This window comes from Neltuma alba, unplaced genomic scaffold (assembly GCF_004799145.2).
Source record: "Neltuma alba isolate B1F8T4 unplaced genomic scaffold, ASM479914v2 tig00010229_pilon, whole genome shotgun sequence".
Lineage (NCBI taxonomy): Eukaryota > Viridiplantae > Streptophyta > Magnoliopsida > Fabales > Fabaceae > Neltuma > Neltuma alba.
The window spans coordinates 609,881-626,758 of NW_021635161.1; the positions used below are offsets into that span (position 1 = coordinate 609,881).

General features: G+C 33.5%; 2 protein-coding genes across 3 annotated transcripts; both read right to left on the minus strand.

The window, feature by feature from the left end:
• Positions 1 to 4,293: 4,293 nt before the first annotated feature.
• On the minus strand, positions 4,294 to 6,544 carry LOC114754948 (NAC domain-containing protein 76-like). The gene is made up of 4 exons (XM_028943802.1): positions 6,464 to 6,544; positions 6,018 to 6,230; positions 5,317 to 5,588; positions 4,294 to 5,197 (listed from the first exon to the last, which is right to left on the minus strand). Exons 2-4 carry the CDS (start codon positions 6,184 to 6,186, stop codon positions 4,574 to 4,576), a joined length of 1,065 nt encoding a protein of 354 aa, XP_028799635.1. The 5' UTR covers positions 6,187 to 6,230; positions 6,464 to 6,544; the 3' UTR covers positions 4,294 to 4,573.
• Positions 6,545 to 12,381: 5,837 nt separating this feature from the next.
• LOC114754959 (uncharacterized) lies at positions 12,382 to 16,726 on the minus strand. 2 transcript variants are annotated; one of them, XM_028943815.1, is made up of 8 exons: positions 16,376 to 16,726; positions 16,114 to 16,166; positions 15,872 to 15,931; positions 15,683 to 15,760; positions 14,809 to 14,938; positions 14,488 to 14,540; positions 13,879 to 14,061; positions 12,382 to 12,733 (listed from the first exon to the last, which is right to left on the minus strand). In XM_028943815.1, the coding sequence occupies exons 1-8, from the start codon at positions 16,689 to 16,691 to the stop codon at positions 12,584 to 12,586; spliced, it is 1,023 nt and encodes a 340-aa protein (XP_028799648.1). In that variant the 5' UTR covers positions 16,692 to 16,726; the 3' UTR covers positions 12,382 to 12,583. The 2 variants fall into 2 exon arrangements, with proteins under 2 accessions (XP_028799648.1, XP_028799649.1); XM_028943816.1 differs by having other exon boundaries at positions 12,659 to 12,733; positions 13,883 to 14,061.
• Between the last annotated feature and the right edge of the window lie 152 nt (positions 16,727 to 16,878).

Consider the following 16,878-nt stretch of genomic DNA (forward strand, 5'->3'; position numbering starts at 1 on the left):
GAGAAGGATGGAAAAATGTGAAAGGCGAAAAGAGAGAAACATGGAACATATAAACAGGAATGTGCATAAATAGAATAGTTGCTTGCATGAAGGAGGCACCTTCATGTGCTGCTATGGCCACACCCCAAAGTTAGGTTTCCTCATACATCACCCCACTGTGGATTGAAAGGCCCATCTATATCTCTCGTGTGTTTGTGTGTGAACAAATTAATAGGGTTGGGTTTAGTGAAAAAAAACTAGTTTCTCACAACAGAGTGATCCAGGATGAGAATCTTCAATGAGAAAAGTATTCATATTTAGTACCTGATAGTATTTCGAATAAGATTACCTCTGATAGGAGGATAGTTGTACCTATAAATATATATATATGAACGTTATATAAGTATGACCACATTAACACTAAACTTTATCATTTGTTGTAATTTGCCTAACTCTTACATTTATTAATGACGTGGCACCAGGTGGAGTAGAGTATATTAATTCTTATTCCATTCAAAACATTAATGCGGATATTCCTTTGCTTCTATTTACCATGCACTTCTAACATATTTCATTGGAACTAAGAAAACCTTAAATATTATTAATTAATTTATCTAAAAATTTAATAATTTTATAACATATCTTTATTTAATTATAATTTTTAATAAAATAAAAATTCATACAATGATAAATAACTGATTAAATTATATATCCGCATAAAAAATTAATGACATGACTTGTTAATGGGATTAGAAAGCACATTTTTTATCTGCTCCATAAATAGGATGAGAGGAATATTTTGTCCCCTTATTTTATTATAAAGACATGAATTATTTTTTTTTAATAGAAGTAGATACATAATTTTCCTCTAATTAGTTTTTTATGAGCAAAATATTTCTGTTGAATTGAACTTAACGAAAACTAAAAAGCATATAATTTACAGCTTCTGAAATCACTATGAAAATTTTCAACCTCAACATAACATCGGCCTCTTTTGTTATGGGCCATGGGCAGTTCTTTGTACAGCGGGGAACGAAAGAATAGCACTACCAAGAGACGTTCTTAACTGAAAAATCGATTTAAAAACTTGCTATAAAAATTCGATTATCAAATATGAAAACGTACTATGAGTTTCATTATAACATCCACGCATTCAAGGCAAAAAAATAAAATAAAATCAGAAGGCATACTGTGCATGACACGTAAGCAGCCAGATTATATCCAATTTGCAACATGTAGGCCCCACATGTTTAAAATAATATGTGGAGATGAAATTATATTTTTGTTTTTGTTATCGTATGTGTACACTTCTACAAGAAAAGGTTGGAGAAAAAAAAAACCAATACAAAAGGTAAAATTTCCACACGGTATGTATTGATTAAATAATTACTTATCAAATTCTCAGTAGCTAGATATATGAATTGAGTGTAAAGATATTTTTAGGACTTTTTTGATCTTTTGAGTTTGAGTAAAGAATTGGGATATCACAATATCACACTTCACGTATATGGAATATCCTAAATTCTGCCTCTATGAGGCTTACATAGTAACATTAACTTCCTATATGTCTTGCTTGACTATGCATAATCAACTAGCTTGCTGTGGAATATGACCTACATATGCTTATTTTCGTAATATACACGAAATTTTCAACGTGGTTTTTTTCTCACCACAATTTAGATTAGATTCTTTTAAAGTCAATAGCCTCATATTCATCTCACAGTTATTGATCGTTAATTCAAATTCTCTTATGTCATCTGGAGTTGTGGGACTCATGGGTCCCACTTCTAAGTATACATGTCCCTACAGAATAGTATCAAGCTGCGAGCTTTGCGCGCGCACACATTTTGCAAACAATTCTTTCCTTCGGCCATTTTTCCAACATGTGCTGAGATATTTTTGAGAGAGTTATTCTACTCCATAATCCTTGAATCGAAAAAAAGTATATGAATAATGAAGGTATGCATGTATTACCTGTGGTCATGAATATAAAAGTTAAATAACTAATTTGATGATATTATGAAAATTAGTTAAGTTAGTTATTTCTTATAAGTATGCGTTGATCTCTCTAAAGTCTAAGCTATCATCTTCAATCGTGTATACTAGATTATTGGAATTATTCCTATTGGAGGGAACTCCTTACTTTCAATATAGATATTTTGGGAAAAGATAGGAAATAAAGTGAATTGAACTTTTATATTTAGTATTAAATTAAATCTCAAGGTAACTCTTAAATTCAGGACGAGAGGTAGTGTAAAATTATTTTTCTGTTTTTCCACATGTTTTATTCTTTATTTATCTTATTTATGACGCATTATTTTAGATATGGCCCAGAATAGCAAACTTGTCTTTCTTGAAATTCTCTATCCATCTTTTGATCTTTTCTAACATAAGCTTGTGATCACTAAAAAAAGTTTTGAAGAAAAGGTATATGCGTGTAATCCATTGATTCCACTGCTTCTTTTTACAACTTTATTCTAATATCAAATACAATCTGTGATGAGCTTAATATTCTGTTCATTGAAAATATATATATATATATATATATATATAATATCTGTACTCATACACACACACACACACACAGAATCATCCTGTAAAAATCAATATATACCAGTTACTTTAAATGATTGATAATTATATGAACCAGCGAAGGCATCGTACATAGATCAATGATGTTTAAGAGGCATTAGTGTTAAAGCTCTGTGAAACTTTTTGCCCACCTTAATTATATTCTCCTTAATATATATTCTGAGCGCGTGCGTGTGTGTTCACACTGTTTTTTTGTTTTTCTTCTTTTCTTAAGACTTCTGCTGGCCAACTAAGCTTGCACTGAAGTTACTTGTTGAGGAATTTAAGGATCACAAATGAACGACCAGCTTTTGCTCCATATAATAATGCTTTATTAATATACGACATTTCTTAGTTGTTTCTTGCGTGGATTAATTTATATTATACTACCTCCCGTCTTATTTATAAGATCTTGTTTGTAGACTACCAACGGGGTCTTATAATTAAGACTAGGGGTAGCACGTATTCTTTTGAGTTAAACATATACTCCTCCGATCTTAAATATAAGACCCTTATATACTGTGGTTAACTCAAATTGAAGAGATTCAATATAACAAGGCCAAGGTTTTTCTTTTTTGGTCATAATGCAGATTAAATAATATCGAAAAAATTAACTGTAAAAACATATATAATTCAAAATTAATCTCTGTTTTTTTTTTTCCAATTCAAAACAGTACTTCCTGAGTTCCTTTAACTCGTACAAATTATATACTGGGAGAATCCTAAAAAAATACTTTTAAATTTTAAAATTCTAAATTAGTCTTGTTTACTACCTTTAAATAGCAATTGACTATATTTAAAAAGCAAATGACAACATATTTTTATAGTAATTTCTGATTTAAGATTTTAAAATTTTAAAAGTAATTTTTTTTGGGATTTTCCCAATGGTTGGGGCCTACATCACGGGCACGTACTTATTATTCAGCAGACCAACATTATATACACAATCTACAGCTTTTCTTCCACTAAGACATTTTGAGGAACCAGATACCTGCACAAGATCATTGAGTGGAGAAAGGGAAATAATGGCGATATGCGAATTTATTCTTCTCACTTTTTCTATGAAGCACCAAGTTTTCCATATGTGAACGTTTATACTGTGAGAATTGGGAACTAAGGAAACTAAAGCAGATTCTACCTGTTTCTGGTCTTGACTTAGTTTGGTTTAGTGCTGTCAAATTGATATCCAATTAGTGGGTCGGACATCAAAAGAAAAATGCGATGATTCAGATACTGATTTTTAATTATTCGATCTTTATTATAATTTTTGTCAACAAATTTTTGAAAAAAGTGATTCATCCAGCTCTCATCAAGTTAGAATGGGGTATCTCTAACTAACAAAATGATCATGAACTTAATAGTTATATGATGTAATTGTATTTCTTATACATGACAATCATGTTCTATCCTATATATCTGTTCAAAAAAAGATTCATGATACTCATTATAATTAATCCTTAGGGCGAGGTCGGTTTAATTTATAAAGTGCAGTGTAAATGAGAGAATGAATATGAATAATAAAAACAAGTGTCATATGTGATTGAACTTGTATGGATCTTTTTGTTTTGGCATGCAAACTAGCCAGTATTAACTATGATTGCTAATTAATCGAATCTTAAAAGATGCAATACTAAATGGTGCGAATAACATAATTATAAATTAATATATTCTTGACGTTGCGTGACCTCAATACACAAGTGTTAGACTAAATTCCCAAGGATTTTGCATGATAAATAATGGGGTATCTCAATCCATCACTTTTCTTCACAGTTTAAAACTTTGAATTAAAGCTCATTCCCTTGCCACAGGCACACATGTTCTTCCCTGTTTAAACTTGAAAGCTCTCTCTCTCTCTACAGACACACACAAATGCAGATAATATACACGTACAATTGATATATAGTTCTCATTACTCAAAATAAAAAAACTGGATAATTGAACAAGCATCTAATTAACACAGGACTTGAATGTAACTTAATTGGTGGAGCCAATTAATTCATAAACACATGACAGAAGAAGAAGGTTACTTCATGATTTGGCTCTGATCGCAAGCAAGGTAATGAAAAGGGAACTTGTGGGAAGAAGAAGGAGCCCCCAAAGGAGTAACCATAGTTTGTTGTTGCTGTTGTTGTGAAATTAATAGCTTGTCCAAGAACGACCAGTCTCCATTATTGAGTCTGTGATCACCTTGTTGCTGCATGAGATTACTAACGAGTCCCCCAGGAGGAGGAGAAGAAGTTGAAGCGAGCCTAAGTAAGTTGTGAGAACAGTGAAGGACGTCCATGGGGTTCATAGTCGACGTGGAGGAGGGCGAAGAGGTTGCGGAAGGAAGGGGTGGTACTGCAGATTCTGGGCTGAATAACTGTGGTAGGTGCATTGAGGCATTAAAGCAGCTATTGTAATTAAAACTATTATTATTATTACTATGGTGGTCATCATAATAAGGTTGATGAACAAGTCCTTGATGATGATGAAGGTGGTGGTGGTGTTTTAATGGTTCAAGTACCTTCATGCAATTATTATTAGAAGCAGTGCTTGTTGATGCCATGTGGCCCATTATCTGCTCATCTTCTTGATCCATTTCTGGATGAAATCCTCTGTTAAAGTTCTTCTTCTTAAAAACCCTGCACACCACCCACCCATCTTCCTGTTTCACGAATTATAAGGTTATTAATTACTCTCACTAAATGCTTAGCCTATTAAACTCAAGTTCAAATTTCTAATCCAAGTTTCTATTAACAACCAAAAGAAGATATATGATTGTACCTGAAGCTCAGCATCGTCTTGGTCAAGACGGTACTCATGCATAATCCACTCAGTCTTTTGGCCGTGAGGAGCACGGCCAGTGTAGAACACTAGCGTTTTCCTCATCCCTATCCTCCTGGAATTGCTCAGGTATATGGCCTTGTCCCTCCCCGTTGCCTTCCAAAATCCGGCCGTTGTCGCCCGGTTCGTTCGTGTTCCGGTCGGGTACTTCTTGTCCTTGTGGCTGAAGAAGTACCATTCGTTCTGAGGTCCTGATCCAATCCTACATTTTTCTGCGCACACAACACCAATCCCAAGCTTAATTTATTGCACCAACACATTTGGCTAGGGTTTATATATTCACAGTTACTCATATTGTAAACTCATATATATATATATATATATATATCTAATGCACAATGAAACCCTGGACCAATAAACTGAGAACTTCATTAAACATAAGCATTAAATTAATATATAAATGCATGCAAATCATTGAACATATATATGCGGGGAACAACAAATGCAACGCGATGATATGCTTTTTGGGTTTGTTCAAGCAAACTTGACCGTTACTATGATCAAGACATGTGAGAAGAAAAGCTAGCTGGCTTAACAGTGATTCAGGATTGATCATGATTTTTGGATATAGACAGGCGCGCACACACACACACATATGTATATGTGTGTATGTTTCTTGATGTGTATATATATAAACACACCTTTGAGATCCCAAGGCTCAAGTTTGTTGAGATCAACTTCTCGGATGACATCAAGGTCAATGGCTTCAAAAGAAACTTTCTTCCTCAGATAATAGTAAAGAAGCTCCTCATCTGTTGGGTGGAACCTGAACCCTGGAGGCACTGCTATTTGTCCACTTCCTTGCATCATTCTCTCTGCCCTTTTTATTTGATCTTTATGATTCTAGCTGTCACCTGAAAATGAAAGATAGGGTTAGTTTCATATAATGATACTTTCATGCACAGATTATACATATCTATGGCTCAAATCAAGGCGGATTAATGATGAAACAAAATATATATAGTGAGAGAGTCAGTCATATCCTCACCAGGACGTACTGCTCTTAGTAGACTATCATTTTTGGATTTACAGTACCTATGAAAACTGATATCTTGGTTTAAGGGTCTGTTATAAGAAAGTAAGAAACCTTTTAACAGAGGATCGATCTTTACATCAGAACACAACCCTTACAGAAAACCCGTTCCATATCTACCTCATTCGTGTATGTGTGTTCATGCACAACCAAAAAATAATCTCATCCTCTTTTATGATACGTCGGTGAATTGAATAGAAAGGGGTCAAAATAAACAAGTGATGCGAAGACTCATCATGATCTGACTTTAGCCCCTCCCCTTCCCTCCCCCACCCCATCCCCCTAAAAGAAAGCAAAAGGAACATAACTGCATGAAATTACATGACAGATTAAGACTCTCTTTGAGCCCAAATATAAGTGAAGACTCAGCTGGTTAAAAGATCTCAACTATAACTTGCTAGATTCAGACATCAAGGAAGCACAAAGTTTCGAATCATATATATATTTATACATAATCACCGACGAAAAGACTCGTAAGAAACGGTTCTAATCTACCAAATGAAAAGAAAGACAGGTAAAGAGAAGAAAGCTAGGGAAACATCAGAGTTAGTAAAAGATGTTTAAAGTTCCATGGAAAGAGTAGTAGAGAACAGAAGGTACAAACCTTTTGTGGACTGTGTGTTAAGCAAGAAATGAATCCGTGTGGAGGACAAAGGAAAGCAGACAAGGAAGAGGAAAAGAGCAGACAGCGATGCGAAGCTTACGTTACCGCTAACTCAGTTCCTTCGCTTCAAGGGCACGGACGTGGTTTTTAAGAGAGAGATGTATTTGGATCAGTGCAAGTAACCTAGCTTCACCATCAAGGACTGACAACCAAGAATGGGCACAGAAATAAATAAATATTGTATTATATTGCATTAACCAAAGGAACAAGAATATGACTCATCCGGGGTTACGTTCTTTATTATCTGTGTGTGTGTGTGTGTATTGGTTTATAGTATCAGTATATATATGAGGTATATATGCGTTATAAATTGAAGGTTTTACTTCTAAGAATACTTTTTATAAATGAAATGAAATAGATGAATTAATGATACAGATAGCTGTATATATAGAGTAGTAGCTAGCTTATTAGCCTATTGACCTTCTGTGACATATACTCCTTTGTATGTTTTGTTTCGTTGTGATTTAATTTGTTAGTACGTATGAATGCATTGGGATATAATTAATTAGATAGGCTTTGGTAAATGTTGGTTGAATGGGAGACCTTACTTCCCTAAGAATCGCCATATAACAATGAAGAAATTCTGCTTAACTGTCAATTAGTTGTATATATATCTGCTTACATATATTTACGTGCTCTAACTCTTTCTTTTTGGTTTTTTCCTCATTTTTTATCTTGATGTAAATTAAAATTTGCGGGTGGGTTTTTGTTTTTCCATTAAAATATAATAAAGCTATAAGCTGTCCTCAAATTACTCCCTCACTCACAGAACACCCGGTCAAGTCAAAGAATAATGATCCAAATGCAATTTCAGCTCTTCCCATTATTCTTAATCCACTTCATTCTTATTAATTATTGCAATTATTTAGACTATAATTATACCCTGAGTTTGAATCTGTACACAAGCGAGCGTGCGCTTAGGATTATATTTGTACTATAAAAAAATATGACTCGTCAGTTCTTTTTGACCCGTCGTTTAGCCTCAATTAAGAGTTATCTCTTTCTCTCTCTCTCTATATATATATAGATTAATTTTCTTGATCTTAATTATTTTCATATTTTAATATTTCACGCTTAGGGTTTGCTAATCTGCAGTCAAGAAATCCAGCTGCTAGCCTTGAATCATGTTCATAAAAGTGAAGAATTTGCATCAAATTCAGTGTAATGGTCAAACCTAGGGGTTCCAGCTCAAAGCTAGTCATTATTCACCAAATAACGTACATCTCCAATAATATCAATTTAGTTAATTAATTAATTAATGGCGAGTTTAAGTTTATTTTTTCCTTTTGGGTCATTGGGATGTAGCCAGCATGCATAGTCGTGATTCCGGATCCTAGGTAATTTTAAAAATCGGTGAAAATGGATTAAGCTAAAGAAGCCAAATAAATTGATCAATTTTATATTTATAAACGTACCCCACAAGTTTACATGGGGAATGTGTCCAGCTAGAACGTAATTTTGTCCAGATTAAGGTAGTTTCCAAGTTTGAACTAATTGATATATTCGATCGCTTGTTTATATATATGTTGGTATAATTATCATGTGTCCCAGAAAAAATGAACGCAAATTTTGTTTGTTTCTATGAATTTTTTAGACCATTCTTGTTTGCTGGTACGTGATCCATGGATAATATCAACATATCCTTGACCATCCTTTTTTGTGGATTTGTCTTGAGATTACTGAGACAATTAGATTTTTAAGAAATAGATATATATTAGGTTTGTACTTTTATCAAGATATAGCTTAAGTAAATTTGATAGGACTTCTCTTAAGATCATATATGTACTATCAATTACGTTCATTGTTTCTTATTTATCGTGTATATAAATAATGCAGAAATGTGGTGACAAATTTCAGCAAATTAGATTAACGTAATTTGTCTGATTCTTTCTTACATTAATTAATATTATCAGAAAATTTTAACACACAATAGGGTTATTGCCAGCAACGTACGTGAATTACTGAATCTTGTATTTACCGTGACCTCGTCTTGTTAGATGTACAGTTAAATATGTATAATCTTGGGTGTGTGCGCGTATACACCCACACACATATAGGAGGCATTTAAATTTAAGCTTATGTAAGCATGACTAGAAAGAAGTCGTAAGATCCGATGCTTATCTGGAATCATTAGTGATATTGATCATCAGTAATCATTGTCATTTTTGAAGATTTGCAAAGACGTACAGATTTTTCAATTTTGAGTCCCATGCACCACCGAATGAAGATGACTTCATTGAGATCTTTTTATATATAATACTACCTCCGGTCCTAATTATAAGAGCTAGTTGATTAATTTGAGTTAAGTTAGTTATTTGTAATAAATATGTGTTGTCTTTCCTAAAATATCTTTACTAATCAAGTGTGTTGGTTAAAACTACAATTATTAGAAGAATTGTCTTGAAAAAAATTGAGTAAATATGATAAACAAAATGGATTGAAATCTTATATTTAGGACTAATATAAAAGTTAAACGGGGTCTTATATTAAGGATCGGAGGTAGTATTCAATAATTATGTGAAAGTGGATGTAAACCACAAAAGAATTAAGAAGTAATTATGAATGCGTTGGCCAAAACTAACTTGTTAATCAATTAACGAAAAAGTATTAATTAATTTTTGCTGGTAATACTACACACACATATATATATTGAGCATCTATTAAATTTATATAATTTATATCCAACTTATATCCCATATATTGATTTTGTTTAAGGGACATACCATCTTTTGCTCCTGATAACACTCTTTTTAACTACAAACAAAAACATAGATCAAATATACAACTCCAAGACTCGGGTCAAGTGGATAAGTACTATAATAATATATATTCCTCATCTGGTTTTTAATATAAGACCTATTTAACTAATTTAATTATATTTATAAAGTTAGGTAAGTTAGTTAATTATAAAAAATATGACATATTTTTTCTAAAATGCTATAATCATCTTCTCTAACATCTTTCTCTCTTTCCTATTTGATGATAGTCGATGAAATATCTACAGGGATAATTTAGAAAAAAAATTAATAAATATAAAAAATAGGTCTAACATTTAGAATCATATAATATTTAAAATCATATTCAAATCAACAATTAAATCCCATGTTAAAAACCAGAAGAGTACTTTATTTGCAATATATATGTGTGTGCATGTATGTAGGCAGAAATAATGAGAGCGGGAAAAGGCCTGAAAGTGCGTGGGAGAAGCACGTGGAGAAGGAATAAAATAGGCAAAAATGAAGGTCTCGGTTACATAAAAATCCCAATTAACAAAACATTACATTAATTAATCGAAAAAACCTAAGAGAAATGGATGGATTTGTGTACATGAATATGACCCCCTCACACACTCACTCTCATAGACCAAATGGATTCTCACGCTACCTCATTACTCTAATAATGCTCTTCAGAATGACTGTGTGTGTTAATTACAAGTAGCTGGTCAACCACGTTGATATGTAACCAATGATGCAAAATAATCCTAATCATGACCCTGCCCATAATCATCATCACTCTTAATCACCCATTCATCTGCGTAGCTAGCCTGCTAATTAAACCAATATTAATTAACTGTGACCCTTCTTTAATTAAGTTAATTATATATATATATATAGAGAGAGAGAGAGAGAGAGAGAGGCACAGATAGATAGGGGTGCATGTTGCTCGTGGTGGTGCCGTTATCTTTACGAACACTGCATCACACATTAATGTCTGAAGCTTCATTATTGATCTGAGAATCCGATGCCTCTGGATTTTGAGTTTGAGGTTCAGCCCTCCATGTTCTGTTCCATGCTGGTTCAACATTATCATTAAAAAAAGAAAGAAAGAAAATGAAGAAAAACTAAGGAGATTTGTCATGAATAAGGTTTGACTGATGAGTTGATTTGAGAAAAGTCAGGTTATACTTAATTTTGATCTTAGCTGGTTAAATTGATTGAATTAACAGACATTTTAGGATCTTTCTAATGCTTAAAGGCTCATGTTCTTATGACTTATCATGGGAAATTTTTTTAATGTTAAAAATATACACGATCGAGTTAAGGTTTAGAGGTTAACTAATACTACCTCCAGTTCTTAATATAAGACCTTATTTGATTTTTATTTAGTCCTAAATATAAGACCCCAATTCATTTTGTTTCTAATATTTATGCAATTTTTTTTCTAAGATAGTCCTTTTAATAATAATAGTTTTATTTAACACATTTGATTAGCAAGGATATTCTAGAAAATACAATACATATTTATTACAAATAACTAACTTAATTTATTTCCTTAATCTTCTCAAATTAGTCAACTAGCTCTTATAATTAAGATCGGAGGTACTACTTATGTGAACGCTTATAAATTTGCGACATGACTTGGATCTATGCTTTTGTAGGATACAAGACATATGCTCATCTATTGGATCAATTTGGTTGGCCTTTTTAAGACAAATTTATTGGTAGATCCTAAATCAAAGATTAGCTTTCCTTTTTGGTCATAATTAGATAAAACCCATTTGCACATAGCTTGGTTTGAAGAAACCCACTTGGATGATACAACTTGATTTTTGTACTTCATCAGTGGCTAGCTATGGCTGCAAAAAAATGCCAAAACAAGTAATATATAATACACAATAATACAGCTGCCATTACCAACTTGATGAATATGATCCCTCACGCAACTTTGAACATGCCGAACTTGAACCTGTTTTTCCGCAATCATTATACTAAACAACTCGTTAAAATATCAGAAAAAAAAAGTACAGAGCGCCGCTTCTTGACATCGCTTTTGGAGACGCATTCAAACTGAACCTTTTAACGTTCGATTTTCTTAAAAGAATATTCCCCGGATTTTCTCGCAAACCAGAAATCAATCTGCACAGAAATCCAAAGGAGACGGTGTAGAGGGGAATTTTTCTGGTGTCAATCTTTATGCATAATCTTTTCCATATCTTAAATTTGAAACTTCTATCTCATAGCTTATAATAAGATAATAACAGAAACTGCTTCAACATCCCTCCTGGATTGCAGGGTATATAAACTCGAGGGGGGAAAAAAGGTAAATTGAAAACCAAAAATGAATAGTGAAAGGATGATGTTAACTGAATAAGTTGATTTGATTAAATAGTGAAATAACAATGTTAACTGAACAAGTTGATTTGATTTCATATGAATAGTTTGTGTCATGCTTAAGAGTAGAGAAGTTGTTTAAAGAATCTTACAAGAATTAATAGACATCTTATTGTTTAAACTGGTGCTTTGAAATGCATGAAGCATGTTAATCTAGTCTTCTGCTTCATTTTATCTTCGTTACAAGCAAACACAACTAAAAGAATGCCTAAATTTTCAAAATAATGACTCAATTAAAGTATCAGAATCTTACAAATTGAAGATACAAAATGGGCTCATATGGTGATTACACTTGGTCTTTTGGGCCTGCTAAATCAGGAATTCAGGATCCTTTACAGAAAATCAGGAGATAAACTGCACTAATTCATAAACCAGACCCGTGGCCTTTTAAGCTCAAACTTAAGAAACAGGCTCACAGGGTCTCCAATGCTTAACATTTGTGCTCAGAGGAGATGGGAGAGTGGCAGACCATGATTGTAAATCAGGTAAAGGTCCTGTAAGTGCCATAAAATTTGCGCCATTTTCCTTCGGCATTCTCTTCCAATTCAACTGATGAAATCAAACACGAACTGTCAGCATCCCTAAAGAAAACTTAAGGAATTACAACAAACATAGTAAGTCAACTTTGATTGTTTAAAGGCTCATGATGTGCTTAAATTCATGAATAACTAACACACCACATCACACAAGTTTTTTGGGCTTGAGGTGTGGGCAAAAGACAAGTTTATATATGTTGAAGCAGAGAATCAGCCCAAACACAACAAGCCCAATACAGAGCCTTATAGGCCCATCGTCTAGCCTTGTATGAGTCTGTTATTCCAGATCCTTCTAGCTAGGGCTACTTATCCATTAACTGCAAAATATCTGTGCCTTGTGGATCGTGTTGGTGTAACATAGACTATTCATTAGAAAAGGAAAGAATCCTTGACATCACATCATCCTCACATACCATGACTCAGTCGTGATAACTGCTTTGAAGCTTGAAACTAAACTTCATTAGGTTTAAAATCCATTGAGAATTTAGTCTCAACAAGTTAATATTCTATAGGCAATAAGAATTGCTATGAAATCCCTAGTAAAGAACATAATTACTAAAAAGTCCCAGTAAGAATAAAACAGCCTGCAACGACAAGTTAAAGAGTAATAAATAACTACTCACTTGTTATTGGGACTTGTTAATATTTTTTTTTTGCCCCCCTTGAGACTTCACTATAATTCTCCCTTAATACCTGGTCCAAATCATTTATGCTGATGAATACGCACCAAACCTTGAAACCTAAACTTTCTCACAACAAAATGGCTAACTGGTGCAGGATGAGACAGGATTTTTTTTCTTTCAATTTTATGATATAGTTATGATTTCAGATTTATGATTTGGTAATTAATTATTGGTTAATTGGAGTAATTTTTGAGTTACCAATAAAGGCATTGGTATTTCAGTAGGATTGTTCTTGCTATTTTAGTTTCTCATAAACAAACAGCTACTTTTTATTTTTAAAAAGGTACCCAATTCATTGTAGATTATTTTAATAAAATTGTCCTTTCTCTTTTAATTTCCTTCCGGTAATGCGTCCAGTGATATATTCTGAAGAAAATTTTGCTGTAAACCAAACCTTATCATATAGGTAGTATCAAACTAGTGCATAAATATGCATAAAACAATAAGGAATCGAGTCCAACAACAGAGACCATACTTGCCCGGGAAATGCTCTGGATAATGCTTTTAATGCTGGATTTTGTAACCATATCCTATCACTTGATGAAGTTTCAGAATCAACACCATCCGATGCATCTGATCCCCCATCAAGGCCACCACAGTTCACCATAAATCGACCTCCAGGCATCAATCTATCATGCAATTCCAACCATGTGCTATCCTATGAAAACAAATAATAAGAAATGTGAAACCCCATGCTAGTATGCTAAGAAACTATGTTATTCTGTTTTTCAATGACTTTGCTTGAGAAAAATAAGAAAGAGCCTAATCAAACAAGAAAATAAAGCCACAATTTGCCTAGTTTTAAGAAAATCTCTATCCTAATATGTTCTCCGAGCATTTAAGGCTTAACATCTGAATTGAGATTCCATCATCAGCACATGAAGAAACTTTTCTTGTCATATATATGTTGAAAGAGAAAAAAGATTGAATTAAAACTAGAGATAGCAAGAATTCCCATCCTGCAATTTTTTTTTTTTCGCTTTGTTTTTTTATCAGCCTAAGCATATGATTCTGCGGGTTGGCCAAGAAGAACTTTACTGTCAACTAAGACGCGGAAATCAGTATGCGGGAAATAACCACATACCTCTTGCAGCTGAGGCAAGACTTTTCCATCGGAGAATAAGTCAACAACAATGCCTGAGAAATATCCAAACATTGGTAGATGGTCAAAATAACAGATTTACTTCCACTAAAATTGAACAAAGACATTTACATCATTGGTCCAAAAGTGCTTGACTAAATATATATTGCAAATATGAATAGACTGGGAACTAGAAAATGAACAGCAGACTACATAATTATGCTGAGGTAGTAGCAAAAGTTTAATTTGAATAGACAGAAGTACAAAAAAAAAAAAACCCACGAGGAGCTAGACAAACTAGGAAAAATGATACAAATGACTCACCGGCATATTTTCTGTGCAAATTCTCTGATGGAACGAAGACATCACCAATATGAATATTCAACACACCACCATCTTTTGTTGGTTTCTCCAGATCAGATAGACCAAAATAAATTCTCGCTTTATCAATCAACTAGATCATTTGGTTTTCCAAGGATAATACAGGTAACGTCAGGATATATGCACCAGGGATTGATGAAATTTACTTGCATGCAATCTTATTGATTTAAATAGAAATGAAAACTAGCGCATCATCTACAGAGACCAAGAAGGTCCAGAAAGGATATTGCCATCATCAATTTCTGCCAGAGGAAAACTTATAAACCAGAGTTCCTTTTAATTAGTCTCTGTACAAGTAAAAGACGCAGAGTTGAACAGGTCGTTGAGATTAACCTAGAGGTGCTATATATTTAAGTAAACATCCCATGTGGCTTGGGGAAAAAGCATTCTATAATGTATTTCAAATAGAATATGCCTACCTTCATATTCATATACTACAGTTAGCTTTAGTTCCCAAAGGTATAAAAGATTATACTTAGATTTAGCTGCTTCGTGATGATATGCTATATTGCCAGACTACTCGCAATGGATAGCTCTATCTTTTTATCCAAGCATTTTTATCTGAAACAAGGCCATTATAGAGAAAGAAAATCTTGTCATCTGGTGAGGCAAAAAAAACTACTTTTATGTTGATTAGCCTCTATGGCAATTATACTCAATACCCTAAACCATTCAACTACATGATGGAGTGAATCTCCTCATTCCTTTAAAGAGGAGCGCTGACCCCGTAAATGAACAAAGGGGCAAGTCATGAAAATTGCATTAAAATATTTCTTCTTTTTAAAAAAAGTACGATGCAGAAAAGTAAAATCCCTACAATTGGATCAATCTCCCACCCTTCAAGCTGCAGCGAAGGCCACAAGTCAAGCATCAGATGAGCAGCAGTTCCACCACCCTGAAAGATTTAGAAGCAATCTGGTATTACTTAAGAAGACACGTATGATTTTGTAAATATCACTGACTAAATGCTGTAAAATCTCTGTAATCATAAAAACAAAAGAATTACCAAACCTAAGAGAGCGATGGGACCTTTTGGAACTACAGCTGGCAAGCTAGTAAACTCATCCTGTTTGATGAAAACATAAAGATCATTACAAAACTCGCTTGCATTAAATAAGTTATAGATCTCAGAAATGATAAGACTTACTAACATAGCCAACAATGAGGAAAAACTGTGATTTAATCAAGTAACATCATAAGCATAATTAAGTACTAATAAATATTAAAACAAAAGGAAAACTAACATACCCAGTAGGCTTCTGTCCATTTTTTATCCTTATAAAGTATGCTATGAATGTTGTCTGCGATAAAAGAAGAAACACTGGGTTAGATTATCCATCATTAACATATCAAGTCAATTCAAATTAATATAAAAGAGAGAGGCGCCATTTAATTTTCAACAAATTTAGGCACCCCATTTTGATTGCTCTCACATGGAGAGCGTCCATACAGTTTGAAGTGCACAAGACTAAGAAAAAGAAACACACACACAGAGGGAGGGGGAAAATACTGGAGGAATCAAGGAGAAGCACTCTAGATTTGGGACTGTCGACAATCATTATGTCATTGTAATCGCTTTTTACAAGAGTCAGCAATTGAAAGTTTTCTTCTTCATCTTGTACGCTGTCTTGGGCAGGAACCGAAGTGGAAGAGAACTCAGAGTTGGCCTTAACCTGGTGACCACAGAACAAAGTCGAGGGATTTCCAGAGAGAAGGCTAATAGAGTGACGAAGTTGAATTGCAGAAGTGGGAAAAGTGAAGGAGAAGCTACTGTGGGTAATACGGGGAAGCGCCAATTTGTGTAACGGCAAAGCGTAACCCGCCATTGTTGAATTCAGAAAGAATGAAGATAGAAAGCTCGTTACTGTCCATTTCACCATCTATTATCCATATCCGTAGTGTTGGATTTATTTATTTATTTTGAACAATATTACTCGCACATTAAGAAATAGACTTTATTTTACAACAGCAAGATGAGTTTGCTGGAACTCTGGATTATGCTGGTTAAGCATA